Source organism: Nyctereutes procyonoides, unplaced genomic scaffold (genome assembly GCF_905146905.1).
Source record: "Nyctereutes procyonoides isolate TBG_1078 unplaced genomic scaffold, NYPRO_anot_genome, whole genome shotgun sequence".
NCBI lineage: Eukaryota > Metazoa > Chordata > Mammalia > Carnivora > Canidae > Nyctereutes > Nyctereutes procyonoides.
Genome location: NW_026575120.1, coordinates 7902819 through 7917879, shown reverse-complemented (window position 1 = coordinate 7917879; position 15061 = coordinate 7902819). Strand labels below are relative to the sequence as shown.

Here is a 15061-nt window from a genome sequence, read left to right as displayed (position 1 = left end):
GAGGTAAAACACCTGTATTCCAAAAAAACTGTAATAAAACACTGATGAAAGAAATTGAAGATGACACAAATAAATAGAAAAATATCTATGTTCATGGATTGGGAGAACTAATATTGTTAAAATGTCCCTACTACTCAAAGCAATCTACAAATTTAACATAATTCCTATCAAACTACCAACAGCATTTTTCACAGAATCAAACAAATAACTGTAAAATTGGTATGGAACCACAAAAGACTCCAAATAGGCAAATCAATCTTGAAAAAGCAGCACAAAACTTAAGTATCATAATCCCAGATTTCAAAGATGTACTAATCAAAACAGGAGGGTATTAGCACAAAAACAGACACACAGATCAATAGACTAGAATAGACTAGGGCAGCCCGGCTGGCTCAGCAGTTTAGCGCCACCTTCAGCCCAGAGTGTGATCCTGGAGACCCCCCCGGGGGGTTCTAGTCCCTGCATGGAGCCTGTTTCTCCCTCTGCCTGTGTCTCTGCCTCTCTCTCTGTGTCTCTCATGAATAAATAAAATCTTAAAAAGAAAAAAAAAAGAATACAGTCCAGAAACAAACCCATGATTCTATGGTCAGTGAACCTATGACAGAAGATGCAACAATAGGAAAAGGAGGGGCACCTGGGCAGCTCAGCAGTTTAGTGTCTGCCTTTGGCTCAGGTCATGATCCTGGGGTCCTGGGTTCGAGTCCTGCATCAGGCTCCTCACAGGGAGTCTGCTTCTCCCTCTGCCTATATCTCTGTCTCACTCTCTGTGTCTTTCATGAATAAATAAATAAAATCTTAAAAAAAATAGGAAAAGGAAAGTCTCTTCAACAAATGGTACTGGGAAAACTGGACAGCTACATGCAAAAGAATGAAACTGGGCCACTTACACCATACACAAAAATAAATTCAAAATGGATTAAAGACCTAAATATGAGACCTGAAACCATAAAATTTCTAGAAGAAAACATAGGCAGTAATAACTTTGACATCAGCCATAGAAACGTTTTTCTAGATAGGTCTCTTTTGGCAAAGGAAACGAAACCAAAAATAAACTATTGGGACTACTCCAAAAATCTTTTGCACAGTGAAGGAAATTATCAACAAAGCAAAAAGACAATCTACTGAATGGCAGAAGATATTTGTAAATGCTATCTAGGATAAGAGGTTAATATCCAAAATATATAAAGAACTTAACTCATTACAAAAAAAAATCAAATTAAAAATGAGCAGAGAATACAAACGGACATATTTCCAAGGAAGATACATAGATGTTCAACAGACACTTGAAAACATGTTCAATCATCACTCACCATTAGGGAAATGCAAATCGAAACTACAACGAGATACCTGTCTTAAACCTTAACCCTGTCAGAATGGCTAAATTAAAAAACAGAATAAGTAAGTGTTGGCAAGGATGTGAAGAAAAAGGAAATGATGGAAATGCAAGCGGGTACAGCCATTGTGGAAAACAGTATGGCAATTCCTCAGAAAATTAAAAACAGAATTACCAGGGCACCTGAGTAGCCCAGTCAGTTAAGTGTCTGCCTTTGGCTCAGGTCATGATCCCAGGGTCCTGGGTTCAAGCCTTGCGTTGGACTCCCTGTTCAACAGAGAGCCTACTTCTCCCTCTGCCTGGTGTTCCTCCTACTTATGCTCTCTCACTCTCTCTGTCAAATAAATAAATAAAATCTATTTTTTAAAAGAATAGAATTACCAGGCAGCCTGGGTGGCTCCGCGGTTTAGCGCCGCCTTCAGCCCAGGGTGTGATCCTGGGGACCTGGAATCGAGTCCCACGTCGGGCTCCCTGCATGGAGCCTGCTTCTCCCTCTGCCTGTGTCTCTGCCTCTTCCTCTGTCTCTCATGAATAAATAAATAAAATCTTTTTTAAAAACATAGAATTAGGGGATCCCTGGGTGGCGCAGTGGTTTGGTGCCTGCCTTTGGCCCAGGGCGCAATCCTGGAGACCTGGGATCGAATCCCACGTCAGGCTCCCGGTGCATGGAGCCTGCTTCTCCCTCTGCCTCTCTCTCTCTCTCTCTCTCTCTCTGTGTGTGTGTGTGTGTGTGTGTGTGTGACTATCATAAATAAATTAAAAAAAAATTAAAAACATAGAATTACCATGTAAGCCAATAATTCCACTACTCGGTATTTACCCAAAGAAAATGAAAACACTAGGGACGCCTGGGTGGCTCAGCGGTTGAGCATCTGCCTTTGGCTCCAAGCATGATCCTGGGGCCCTGGGATCAAGTCCCACATCGTGCTCCCCATGGGGAGCCTGCTACTCCCTCTGCCTGGGTCTCTGCCTCTCTCTAGGTCTCTCATGAATAAATAAAATCTTAAAAAAAAAAAAAAAAAGGCGGGCAGAGGGGGGAGGAGGAGGCGGAAAACTAGTCTTAATCAGTTAATTGCTCTACCAGCTGAAACTGAGATCCTAAAAATAACAAGTTCCAAACCATGCAGCAGTTTTGGATTTCTGCTTAGGCTCATGAAAGCTGCAAAGAATGTTTCTCTCAGTCTAACAAGGAACAGCTGGATGCTATACAAAATCATAACCTCTGCGCCTCAGATTGCTGAGGCTGCAAAGAATCCATGGAACCTGAATTCCAGAGAGGGGTAATCCACCCCCAGGAGAGCCAGGACACCCCCACGGTCTTCCCTTTGGCAGAACAGGACAGAATTATGGGGGTTCTACAAACGGATAATAAAAACCCGGGGAAGATTTTAAACATCTTTTTAAAGATTTTATTTATTGATTTGAGAGAGAGAGAGAGAGAGCATGAGAGAGCATAAGGAGCAGGCTCCCCACTGAGCAGGGAGTCCAATGCGGGGCTCAGTCCCAGGACCCTGAGATCATGACCTCAGCTAAAGGCAGACTCAACCCACTGAGCCACCCAGGTGCCCCAGATTTTAAACATTTTTAAAGGGGTGGGCTATTCTATCACTTTGGAATGGGACTGGCTATTTGTGGGTCTTGGTGCTAAATAAAAATGCGGGAAACCTTGCTGAACAAGGAAGAGTTCAAGATGATGCCTCCAGAGCCGGGGCCTCAGCCACGGAGTTTCCGCTCACCTGAAAGCCCTTCACAGGTGTTCCTGGGACGGGGCGAGAGCCTGCAGGAGGCCCCGGGCGGGGGGTGGGGGGCACCCCGGTTGCAGATCAGGCGACTGGCGGCGGTGGAGGAGCAAGCCTAAGCTCCCTAGCTTTCCGGGATCCTTCACCCCTACAAAGCCAGAGTCCTAATCCACCGCAGGCGGTTCACCGGGAACCATGACCACAGGACCCTGGCATGGATTGTTTCGAGAAGCAGTAAAAAGCAAAATCGGTCCGCCTCCCTCGAGACACAGGTGAAAGATGCGTTGCTGCTGGAGGAAGCGCAGAAGCAGAAGTGTTCTGGGGTAGGTGCAGCCCAGGCCGCTGCTCTTGCGGGGGTGCGCACAGCACAGCCACCCTCCGCCCGCCACAGACAAAGGCGGACTTGGGTGCCACAGGTGGGAGGAGCCCGAGTCTTCCTCGGGAAGCCTCACCTGGGAGGCCGGAGCGCAAAGGGCCTGCCCGAGCTGCGGCCGGGTTAGGACTGCGGGGCGCCTCGCCCCCCTCCACCCCCGCCCCCCGGCACCAGCTGGAGGCCGCGGCAACGCGCAGGGTCAGGGCGCGCGGGAGCGGGGCGCTGGGAGGCGGAGCCGAGAGCCGCGCACAGGACACCAGGCCCCAGCCCGACCCGCGATTCAAGGTGGTAGCAGCAGCCCCCCGTTGGCGGAATTGAGGGCCCTGGGCTCGGAGTTTGGGGAATGATAGAACCATACCCCTACTGAAAACATGTGCCAAAATGCAACAGGTCAGACGTACAGACACGCAAGGACTTCATCACCAACAGACTTACCTACAAGAAATATTCTTTAATACTCTTTTTAAAATAAGTCTTTAAGGCAGAAGAAAAAAAATTATGTAAGATTTATTTATTCATGAGAAACAGAGAGAGAGAGAGAGAGAGAGAAAGGCAGACACAGGCAGAGGGAGAAGCAGGGTCCCCATGGGGAGCCCGATGCAGGTCTCGATCCCAGGACCCTGGCCTGGGATCACGACCTGAGCCAAAGGCAGATGCCCAACCACTGAGCCACCCAGGCATCCCCCCTCCCCCCTTAAAGGAGAATGGCACAGTAAAATTTTTTTTCCCAGGGGAAAAAATTTTTTTTAGAAATGGCTCTATGTTCATTTTCCCCCATGACAAGATACCCCTTAGTGTCGTAGTCATAACAGGGCAACCCAAAGTGACATTTATGTTGTTTTGATAACAGGTAGCTATTGTATTACCAAGTTCAAATGAGTCACCTGCCACATGAGTCCATTACAGTGCAGTTTGCAAAGTAAAGAGTACCTGGGTGGTACCTGGGTGGCTCAGTTGGTTGAGCATCTGGCTCTTGGTTTTGGCTCAGGTCATGATCTCAGAGTCTTGAGATCAAGCCCCACATCAGGCTCCATGCTCAGTGGGCAGCCTGCTTGAGATTCCCTCCCTCTGCACCCGCCCCCCATGCCTTCACTTTCTCTCTCAAATCTTTTTTTGGAAGATTTTTTTTTTTTTTGAAGATTTTATTTGAGCCCTTTGCCTCCGGACTTGTCTGGGGCCAGCAGCCACCCGACCAGGGGCCCGGGGCCGGGGCTCAGCCGACTACCGTGGGCTCTGCGTCAAACCAGCAGCCAGCAGGTGGCTGTGCGAGGCGCCTGGGGAGGCCGCCAGGTCGGCAGAGGAGCCGCAGCTGCTGCGCGGTGCCCGCACCTGTAAGTGGTTCAACGTGCGCACGGGGCTCGGCTTCCTGTCCTTTTTTTTTTTTTTTTTAATTTTTTATTTATTTATGATAGTCACACACACAGAGAGAGAGAGAGAGAGAGAGAGGCAGAGACACAGGCTCCATGCACCGGGAGCCCGAAGTGGGACTCGATCCCGGGTCTCCAGGATCGCGCCCTGGGCCAAAGGCAGGCACCAAACCGCTGCGCCACCCAGGGATCCCTCCTGTCCTTGACCCCGGGTGGGTGTCTGGGGCATCAGAGCAAGCTGCGCATGGAGGGCTTCCGGAGCCTGAAGGAGGGTGAGGCGGGGGGCCCACCTTTAAGACGTCTGCTAAAGGCTTGGAGCCTATCCGGGTCACCGCCTGCTGGGGTATATTTATCGGGAGTGGGAGGCCGCCCAAAGGGAAGAACACGCAGACGCGCAGGTCGCAGAGACACAGGTGCTACAACTGTGGAGGCCTAGGCCACCATCCAAGGAGCGCAAGCTGCCACCCCAGCCCAAGAAGGGCCACTTGTGCCAGGGCATCAGCCACACGGTGGCCTCGTGTCCACTGAAGGCCCAGCAGGCCCCCAGCTCGCAGGGAAAGCCAGCCTACTTTCGGGAGGAAGAAGAGATCCATAGCCCTGCCCTACTCCCAGAGGCCCAGCATTGAGCTACAGTGGGTGGGGGCAATCCTTTTGTGATCAGGAAGTTTGGAGGAGCAGGCGTCAATGGGCAGAGTGGAGAAAGTAGGGACAAGGTGGTAGGGGGCAGCTGGCTCTGCCATAGATCTCAGGCAGGGGTCCCACAACATCACCCCCTCTTCCTTCTTGGCGCAGGGTAGGGGGGAAGGGGTGAGGCAAATGAACTACAACCATGCTCTATCCAAATGCTTATGGAGGGTTCTGGAGAAAATCCCTCCCCGTGTGCTTTACCTGAGTCTCCACCCTCAGATCTCCAGCTTTTGAAAGTGGCCTGGATAGGAAGTTGTTTTCCTTTCAAAGAAGGACATGTAGGGCAGCCCGGGTGCCTCAGTGAAACGTTTAGTGCCACCTTCAGCCCAGGGCATGGCCCTGGAGACCCAGGATCCAGTTCCACTCTGGGCTCCCTGCATGGAGCCTGTTTCTCCCTCTGCCTGTGTCTCTGCCTCTCATGAGTAAATAAATAAAATCTTAAAAAGAGGAAGAGGAAGAAGGAGGAGAAGGAGGAAGAGAAGAAGAAGAAAAAGGAGGAGGAGGAGGAAGAAGAAGAAGGAAGAAGGATGAAGAAGAAGAAGAAGAAGAAGAAGAAGAAGAAGAAGAAGAAGAAGTAGTAGTAGTAGTAGTAGTAGTAGTAGTAGTAGTAGTAGTAGTAGTAGTAGTAATTTTTCCCAAGCCAGAGTGTAGAGTTGAAGCATGAGATCAGAATGGTGGGCCCCACCCACGAACCACTAGATTCTGTGGGGAGGGAATCTCTAAGGCGTAAGGCAGGGTTTTCCCACGTCGTGTCCCATAACCCACTCTTGGGATAGGGTGCGGAGGACGGTCCCAAGCAATGGGTTGTGATATAGCCACAGGGATTCTTGGGGGAATAGCTACAGACCTCCTGTTCCTAAACTTAATCCCACCCCATTCTGGGTCGATAGGATTTTATGTATTTGCTCCCTTGGACGACAGCACCTTGGGCCCCACTTTCTCCAGGACGCCAACTGCACTAGCTGTGTGCGAATGATGTATCTTGTGCATTTTAACTTTTTTTTTCCGTAATATAAATATTCTGGTTTTTGTATTTTTGTGCATTTTAATCTTAAGGCCCTTGTTCCTGCACTGTGTTCTCAGGTACATGAGCAATCTCAGGGATAAGTCAGCATCAGGGATCCCATCCGCATCAGGCTCCCTTTAGGAGAGACTATGCCTATGTCTCCTCCCTCTGCCTTTGTCTCTGCCTCTCTCCCTGTGTCTCTAGTGAATAAATAAATAAAATCTTAAACAAATAATAATGAGGCTAAGTTGAAATAGGATTCAAGTTAGTGTTCCCTGGGGCTATTTTTTTTTTAAATCTAAAGTTATTTTAAGTCAGCTTTCTCATATATCACTTGACAAATTTACAAGTCTGTCCTTTTTTTTAAATCTTAAGCCAGTTAGTATCATGGAAAATTATACAAAATTAGAAAGAAGCATGTAAGGTACCCCAATGTATCTTTTCCTTAAGCAGGAATACTTTTTTTATCACCAGGGCGAACTATTTGGAGTGCATAGCCTATTGAATTACCTCATTTTTGCCAATTAGAGCTGGCTTTTCTGCCACAGTGTTCTCTTGAAACCCCTCTACCTTCAGTGTTTCAAGGGAGATGAGGTTTTAACTCAGTTGCCCCATGACTTAATCTCCTTCTAGTGGAAGATTGGAAATTGGTCTAAACAGGAAAAGCTGGTACAGGAAGTAACATTAGGAGAGGCCGCACCAGCTGAAAGGTGCAGAGGGGAAGCCAGGATTAGTCAAGGGTTGTCTTTACGTGTAATAAAAGATTCCTGTTCCAGATTTCTAATCCTAGGGCATGGGATTCACTCTACATACCAGATCCATCCTTTGCTGGATTGGGCTAGGCCTACCATGCACAGCAGGGTGTGTGTGTGCATGCACGCACATGTTTTAAAGATGAGTTGGTAAGGATAGGTTTAAGAATAGAAACTCTGGAACCCATCTTGAGCTGCCCAGGGATGGAGTGTATGAAGCAAAGGCTAACTTTCTTAACCTTTATAAAGTCTGGGCTTTTCTTGTTGACTTCCAGAGAGACCATAAGCCATGGCTCCCTTGCAGTGTCCAGAGCCAGTGTCCTGCACTGCTGCAGCAGTGATTAGGGTCTTGGTAGCTAAAGGATAAAAGAAGGTTTTACTTAATATGCTGTGAGATCACCACAAACCTACCTGACGGTGTTGAAATGGGGCAGATGCAATAGAACACATTGGGTGATGTGTGTATGATCCTGGGTTCTTGTCTCCCCTGCTTGCTGCCTCCTCTAGTGATTGTATTTGTCTGGGTTTTGTAGGTTTTCATGAATAGCTGATTGGGTGATGGCTAGGTGGCCTGGTTTGTGTAAATATAATGTGTTAGTCTCCCCCCACCCCCAGAAAAAAAAGGATTTTATTTGAGTGAGAGAACAAGAGAGAGAGACAGAGAGAGCACATGAGCGAGCATGAGCAGCTAAGAGGGGCAGAGGGAAAGGGATAAGCAGACTCCCCACTGAGCAGGGAGCCCAACTCGAGGCTTAACCAAATGAGTCACCTATCCAGATGCCCCTTTAATAAATAAATCTTTAAGAAAAAAAAGTAAAGCATGAACAGAGATGAAGAGTAATAAAATTAGGAAAAATTAAAGATATGTGGCGCATGTGCTAGAGAGAAATAGGTTGTATAGTGCCCTCCTGGTCATTTTGACTACATGCTACATTTAAATACTCAGAATATTATTTATTATACTTAAGATGTAGGTCTTTTAGTTCTTCAATTTCAGTTCTTCACTCAACTGTATTATTAAAACAATAGGGGCTCCTGGTTGGCTCAGTGGTTGAGCGACAGCCTTTCGGTTTGGGGCGTGATCCCAGAGTCTCAGGATCAGGTCCTGCATCAGGCTCCCTGCATGGAGCCTGCTTCTCCCTCTGCCTATGTCTCTCCCCCCACCCCCCCACCCTCCCACCCTGTCGCTCATGAATAAATAAATAAAATCTTAAAAAAAAAACCCAAAATAATAATAAGCAGGCTAAGTTGAAATAGGATTCAAGTTAGTGTTCCCTGGGGCTATTGGTTTTTTTTTTTTTAATCTAAAGCTATTTTAAGTCTGCTTTCTCATATATCACTTGACAAATTTACAAGTCTCTCCTTTTTTTTTTTAATCTTAAGCCAGTAGGTATCATGGAAAATTATACAAAATTAGAAAGAAGCGTGTAAGGTACCCCAGTGTATCTTTTCCTTAACTTTATTTATTCAGCTAAATCTCTACCTACTGTCCTCTCCCCATTATTTTGAAGCAAAATTTTGCCCTAATTCCTATCATACTGTAGCATGTATCTGTAGAGATATTCTTTTTTTAGATTTATTTATTTACTTATGATAGACACACACAGAGAGAGAGAGAGAGAGAGAGACAGGAGGGAGAAGAAGGCCCCATGCTGGGAGCCCGACGTGGGACTCGATCCCGGGACTCCAGGATCACGCCCTGGGCCAAAGGCAGGCCCCAAACCACTGAGCCACCCAGGGATCCCCTTTAGATGTTTTCTATCGCACACAATGCCATTGTCACACCTAAAAATAATTCCTCAATTATGTTCCTAATTTTTCCAACTCATTGCAAGAAGACTATAGTATAGAATAGTAGTATTACCGAAGAATTTAAAGATTTAAGGCATCTCTAATTCCCTTCCCTACACCCAGAGGGAAGAATTAGCTTTTGTAACCAAGGAAACAATTAACCATCTATCATTAGCACTTCAGCTATACATGCAACATAGTGTTTTTTGTTTAAAGAAAAATGTATTGCTACGCAAAGAAATTGGCCCTAATGATTTTTGTGTTAGAAATTGGAGGAACAGGGCAGCCTGGGTGGCTCAGCGGTTTAGCACCACCTTCAGCTCAGGGCCTGATCCTGGAGACCCAAGATCGAGTCCCACGTCGGGCTCCCAGGATGGAGCCTGTTTCTCTCTCTCTGCCTGTGTCTCTGCCTCTTTGTCTCTCTGTGTCTCTCATGAATAAATAAAAATCTTAAAAAAAAAAAAGAAATTGGAGGAACAGAAGGAAACTTTATTCCACAAATTTTAAGGACTATTTGTTAATTACTAAAATTTTGGCTTTTTAAATGAGAATTTTTTTTTTTAAGATTTATTTTGGTGGGGGGGGCGGGGAGGCCAGAGGGAGATGGAGACTCTCAAGCTGACCCCCCACTGGGTGAGGAGCTCCATTCCACAACCCTAAAATCAGGACCTGAGTTGAAATCAAGAGTCCGATGCTTAATTGACTGAACCACCCAGGCACCCCATATATATATAAATTTTTTTTAAGATTTTATTTATTTATTCATGAGACACACACAGAGAGAGAGATATTATTATATATAATTTTTATGATAATCATTTTCTGTAGTCTGTATCTTTGGACAGGTTTGTGAATGGACAACTGAAAATATAACTTATGAAAGTCTGGGATTGCAACAGGTAAATATGGAAGTGTTCATTTTCTTTTGTATTCCTATCTGCATTTGAGTCTACTTCAAATAATAATGGAAGCTTACTGACTCTTCTAAGGAATTCTAAGACAAGTTACCAGCCACTAAAGAAACTAAAGAATCTATCCAGAACAGTAAAAGTTGTTCATCCCAGGGATATCTTATTCCACCCCCTGCCAGGACATCTTTAAAAAAAGAAAAAAAGAAAAAAAGAAAGGCCAATACACAGAGGAGTCAACTTAACTTTTTTTTTTTTTTTTAAGATTTTATTTATTCATGAGAGACAGAGAGAGGCAGAGATACGGGCAGAGGGAGAAGCAGGCTCCATGCAGGGAGCCTGACATGGGACTCAATCCCGGGTCTCCAGGATCACACCTTGGGCTGAAGGTGGCGCTAAACCGCTGAGCAGCCCGGGATGCCCAACTTAACTGACCCTTAACATAGAACATAAGAAAAAGGGAGTGACCAGAACAAAGAGCTTTTTAGACCACACTTGTGAGCTGAACTTGGTATTATAGCATATGAATATACCACTGCAGGAAAATGAAATAACCAGATTTAAATATAATATATATACATATATACATATATACACATATATTTAATTTACCTATAATGTTTTCATTGTTTTATTTTTAAAATACTGATCCTGGAACTTGTGAATGTTCCAATTTAATGCAAGGTGAAGTTAAATAAATCTTGACATTAATTCAGTAAACAATTCAGTAAAATTAATTCAGTATAACATACTTATCAAAAAACTTTTCTAAAACTTTTTTTCATTTTTTTTTTAGTCACCCAGCACTCACAAGGGTAAGTGCCCTCATTAATCCCCATCACCTAGTTCATCCATCCCCCCAACCTCCCCTCTGATAATCATCAGTTTATTCTCTATAGTTGAGTCTGTTTTTTTCCCTTTGCTTGTTTTACCTCTTAAATTCCACAAGTGAAATAATGTATTTATCTTTCTCTGACTTATTTTGCTTAGCATTATACTCTCTAGCTCTATCCATGTCATTGCAAATGATAAGATTTTGTTCTTTTTTATGGCTGAGTCATATTCCAGTGTGTGTACCCACCTCTTTATCCATTCATCAACTGACAGGACACTTGGCTGCTTCCATATCTTGGCTATCGTAAATAATGCTGCTATAAATATAAGGGTGCATGTATCCCTTTGAATTAGTATTCTTGTATTCTTTTTTTTTTTTTTGTAAATACCTAATAGTGCAATTACTAGATCACAGGGTAGTTCTATTTTTAATGTTTTGAGAAACCTCCTTCCATACTGTTTTCCACAGTGGCTGCACCAGTTTGCATTCACACCAAGAGTGCAAGAGGACTCCTCTCCACATTCTTGCCAGCACCTGTTGTGTTTTTGGTTCTAGACATTCTGACAGGTATGAGGTGATACCTCATTGTAGTTTTGATTTGTATTTCCCTGATGATGAGTGATGGTGAGCAGCTTTTCATGTGTTTATTGGCCATCAGGATGTCTTCTTTGGAGAAATGTCTGTTCATGTCTTCTGCCCATTTTTTTTTAAAGCTCTTTTTTTTTAATATATTTTTTTAATTTTTATTTATTTATGATAGTCACACACACACAGAGAGAGAGGGGCAGAGACACAGGCAGAGGGAGAAGCAGGCTCCATGCACTGGGAACCCGACGTGGGATTCGATCCCGGGTCTCCAGGATCGCACCCTGGGCCAAAGGCAGGCGCTAAACCGCTGCGCCACCCAGGGATTCCTTCTGCCCATTTTTAATTGGATTATTTGGGGGTTTTGGGGTATTGAGTTGTGTAAGTTCTTTACATATTTTGGATACTAACCCTTTATCAGATTATCGAAAAGAACTTTAGAGCATTAAAGACCTTTGAAATGTCTTTTAAGGTTTAATTTCTAGAAATACAGCAGAACAAACATTCTTACTTAACAGGCATTAGAGAATTTGACCGAATTATGAAATGTTCAGTGTGACAAGGTGGACCAAAGAGGCAGAAAACCGAGTCATATGACTTTGTTTTTCAACACAGCGATAGATGATGTCGGCTAGGAAAAATACAAATCTTTGAGTGCTTACCAAATACATCTTTATCTAGTTTTCATTTGGTATACTGTAAAATGGCACATTCCAAAAACTATTATATACAGAGAGTAATCCTTTTCTAATCCTCTGTCCCTATGTTCCCAAGGATATCAACATTAAAGTGTTTATCTACTTGAGCTGAATCAAGCCAATGGCGTAATTTCAATGTGAATCCTTTATTGTCCTGTAAGGTCATGGCATAACTGATTTTATGTAGAACAGGTAGTTCTCATTTCTGAATTAGCTGCTCTGCTCTCTCTCTTCCACGTTGAGTACAGTATCCACGGTTATTCCTATGTCCTGCAGTGACCAGCCTCCCCCCACTTCCAGAGGCCGTCTGGGAAAGGAAGTAGAAAGGCTGTATAGGGATGTGTGGTACCCGATTTTCTTCATCCAGTCAAATAAGACCTAGAAGATAAAAAGTTTAGCTATCAAATACGGAGTACAGTTGTGCCCCTCGAGGTCACCAATGATATTTTATAATTCTTTCACTGTTAAATCCTAGGGGTAACAGCATGATTACAGAACCTTCTAGAGTATAAAGGAAAACAGCATGCCAAGAATCGTGAAATGCAAATACCTTTTTTGTTTTGTTTTTCTAAAGATTTTATGTATTTGTGAGAGAGTGTGAGAGAAAGCATGAGCAGCAGGGAGGGGCAGAGGGAGAGGGAAAAACAGACTCTCCACTGAGCAGGGAACCCGATTTCAGGTTTAATCCCAGGACCCTGAGATCATGACCTAGCGGAAGGCAGATGCTTAACCGACTGAGCCACCCAGGTACCCCTGATGCAAATACCTTAAATACCTTTCCAAAGTTTCAGAGAAGGCCTAGGGCCTAAAGGCACTGATCGACAGCAGGGACATTTAACACTTAGGAAAGACCCAACCATAGAGAATAAAAAGGTTATTCAATTTATAAGTTGAGAACGAAAAGTAAGCACTTGGAAAAAAGTTATTTAGAACAAAATCTAAGCCAACAGTCCACATCAAAATGACTCAGGAACTTTGTCACCAGAGACCTGTCCAGGCCCCAGTGACTCTGCCTTATGATCCCCATTTTCAATGGGCTATTCCTATAAATTGAGGACATTTCCTGTTATGAAGATTTCCACAGTAACTGTCAAAACTTCCAGGTACTACTGCCTAAAAATGTCTGCCAAACGGCTGTTTGCTGCTTTCGGAAGAAAGCTGGATCCTAGAATATTCTTGGGAGAAGCTAGAGTATCAATTACAGATACTCAATTATAGATAATCTCTGACTTCTCCGGGTAACCACCATCCAAGAATCTACTGACATTCCATGTAATAAACATACATCTAGGTCATAAAGCTTCGTAATTTTCTAATATTTGGATATGCCTTAATTCAACCAATCCCTATATAAACACACACCTTTGATCATTTCACTTATTTCCATAGAATAGATTCTCATGATGAAATTAATGGGAGCACCTGAGTGGCTCAATCAGTTAAGTGCCTGCCTTCAGCTCAGGTCAGGATTCCACAGTCTTGGGATAGAGCCCTACATCAGGCTCTTTGCTCAGCCGGGTACCTGCTTCTCTTCCCTCTGCCCTTCCCCACCCTGCTTGTCTTCTCTGGCTCTATCTCTCTCTCAAATAAAATCTTAAAAAAAATTAATGAACCAAAAGATATAAAGATTAATTATCCTTAGGAACAGAGGCCCAATTTATATTCACATGAACAATTAAGGAGAATCACTGTTTTCTCCACACACAGGCCAAAACTGCGTACTCATCTTTTTAATCTACAACAATCTAATAGGTAGAGAATTGTGTCCCATTTCAGTTTGCACATCTTTGATTCTAAGTAAGGCCAAAATTTTTATGTCACTTGTTTTTTTCTTTAGGAAATCCTTCATTTTTTTTTTAATCTGCCATTCTAATTTCCTTGATTTGTACAATACCTCATCATAAAAAAATGACTATCATATATAGATGTAAAATATTTTTTCTGAAGTTTTAGCTTTATGAACTTTCTTTTTTTATTTTATTTTTTTTAATTTTTATTTATGATAGAGAGAGGGAGAGAGAGAGAGAGAGAGAGAGGCAGAGACATAGGCAGAAGGAGAAGCAGGCTCCATGCACCGGGAGCCCGACATGGGATTCGATCCTGAGTCTCCAAGATCGCGCCCTGGGCCAAAGGCAGGCGCTAAACTGCTGCGCCACCCAGGGATCCCTCTCTCTTTTTTAAAACAAGATTTTATTTATTTGAGAGAGAAATCACAAGTGGTAGGGAGGGGCAAAGGAAGAGGGGGAAGCAGACTCTCCCCTGAGCAGGGGGCCTGATGTGGGGTTTGATCCCAGAGCCAGAGCCAAAGGCAGATGTTCAACCGACTGAGTGACCCAGGTGCCCCTTAACTTTTCCTTTATAGAATTTTACATTTCAGGGCACTTGGGTGGCTCAGTTGGTTGAGCATCTGCCTTCAGCTCAGATCATGATCCTGGGGTCCTGGGGTCCTGGGATCCAGTCCCATGTTGGGCTCCCTGCTCAGCGGGGAGCCTACTTCTCTCTCTCCTTCCTGGCTCATGCTCTCTCTTGCTATCTCTGTTGCTATCTCTGTCTCTCTCAGATAAATAAAATATTTTTTTTATTTTTTAAAAGATTTTATTTATTTATTCATGAGGGACACAGAGAGAGAGAGAGAGAGAGAGGCAGAGACGCAGGCAGAGGAAGAAGCAGGCTCCATGCAGGGAGCCTGATTTGGGACTCGATCCCAGGACTCCAGGATCACGCCCTGGGCCGAAGGCAGGCACCAAACCACTGAACCAGCCAGGGATCCCCCAAATTTTATTTATTTATTCATGAGAGACACACAGAGAGAGGCACAGACACAGAGGAAGAAGCAGGCTCCATGCAGGGAGCCCGATGTGGGACTCGATCCCAGGACCCCAGGATCATGCCCTGGGCCGAAGGCAGGATAGGCTCTAAACTGCTGAGCCACCCAGGTGTTCCAGATAAATAAAATCTTTTTTTTTTCCCCCAGATTTAATCTTAAA

The 15061-nt window shown here is 44.4% G+C and overlaps 1 protein-coding gene and 1 pseudogene across 4 annotated transcripts in view; one reads left to right on the top strand and one right to left on the bottom strand.

Moving 5' to 3' along the window:
* Positions 1-3826: 3826 nt before the first annotated feature.
* Positions 3827-5438, top strand: LOC129516109 (protein lin-28 homolog A-like; annotated as a pseudogene).
* Positions 5439-10258: 4820 nt separating this feature from the next.
* Positions 10259-15061, bottom strand: part of UBXN8 (UBX domain protein 8) — a 101992-nt gene continuing 97189 nt past the window's right edge. For all 4 annotated transcript variants that reach the window (XM_055334677.1, XM_055334679.1, XM_055334678.1 and 1 more), the window contains one exon: positions 10259-12452. In XM_055334677.1, coding sequence (XP_055190652.1) covers positions 12285-12452 — 168 coding nt within the window. In that variant the 3' untranslated portion in view covers positions 10259-12284. The remainder of the gene's footprint in view (positions 12453-15061) is intronic.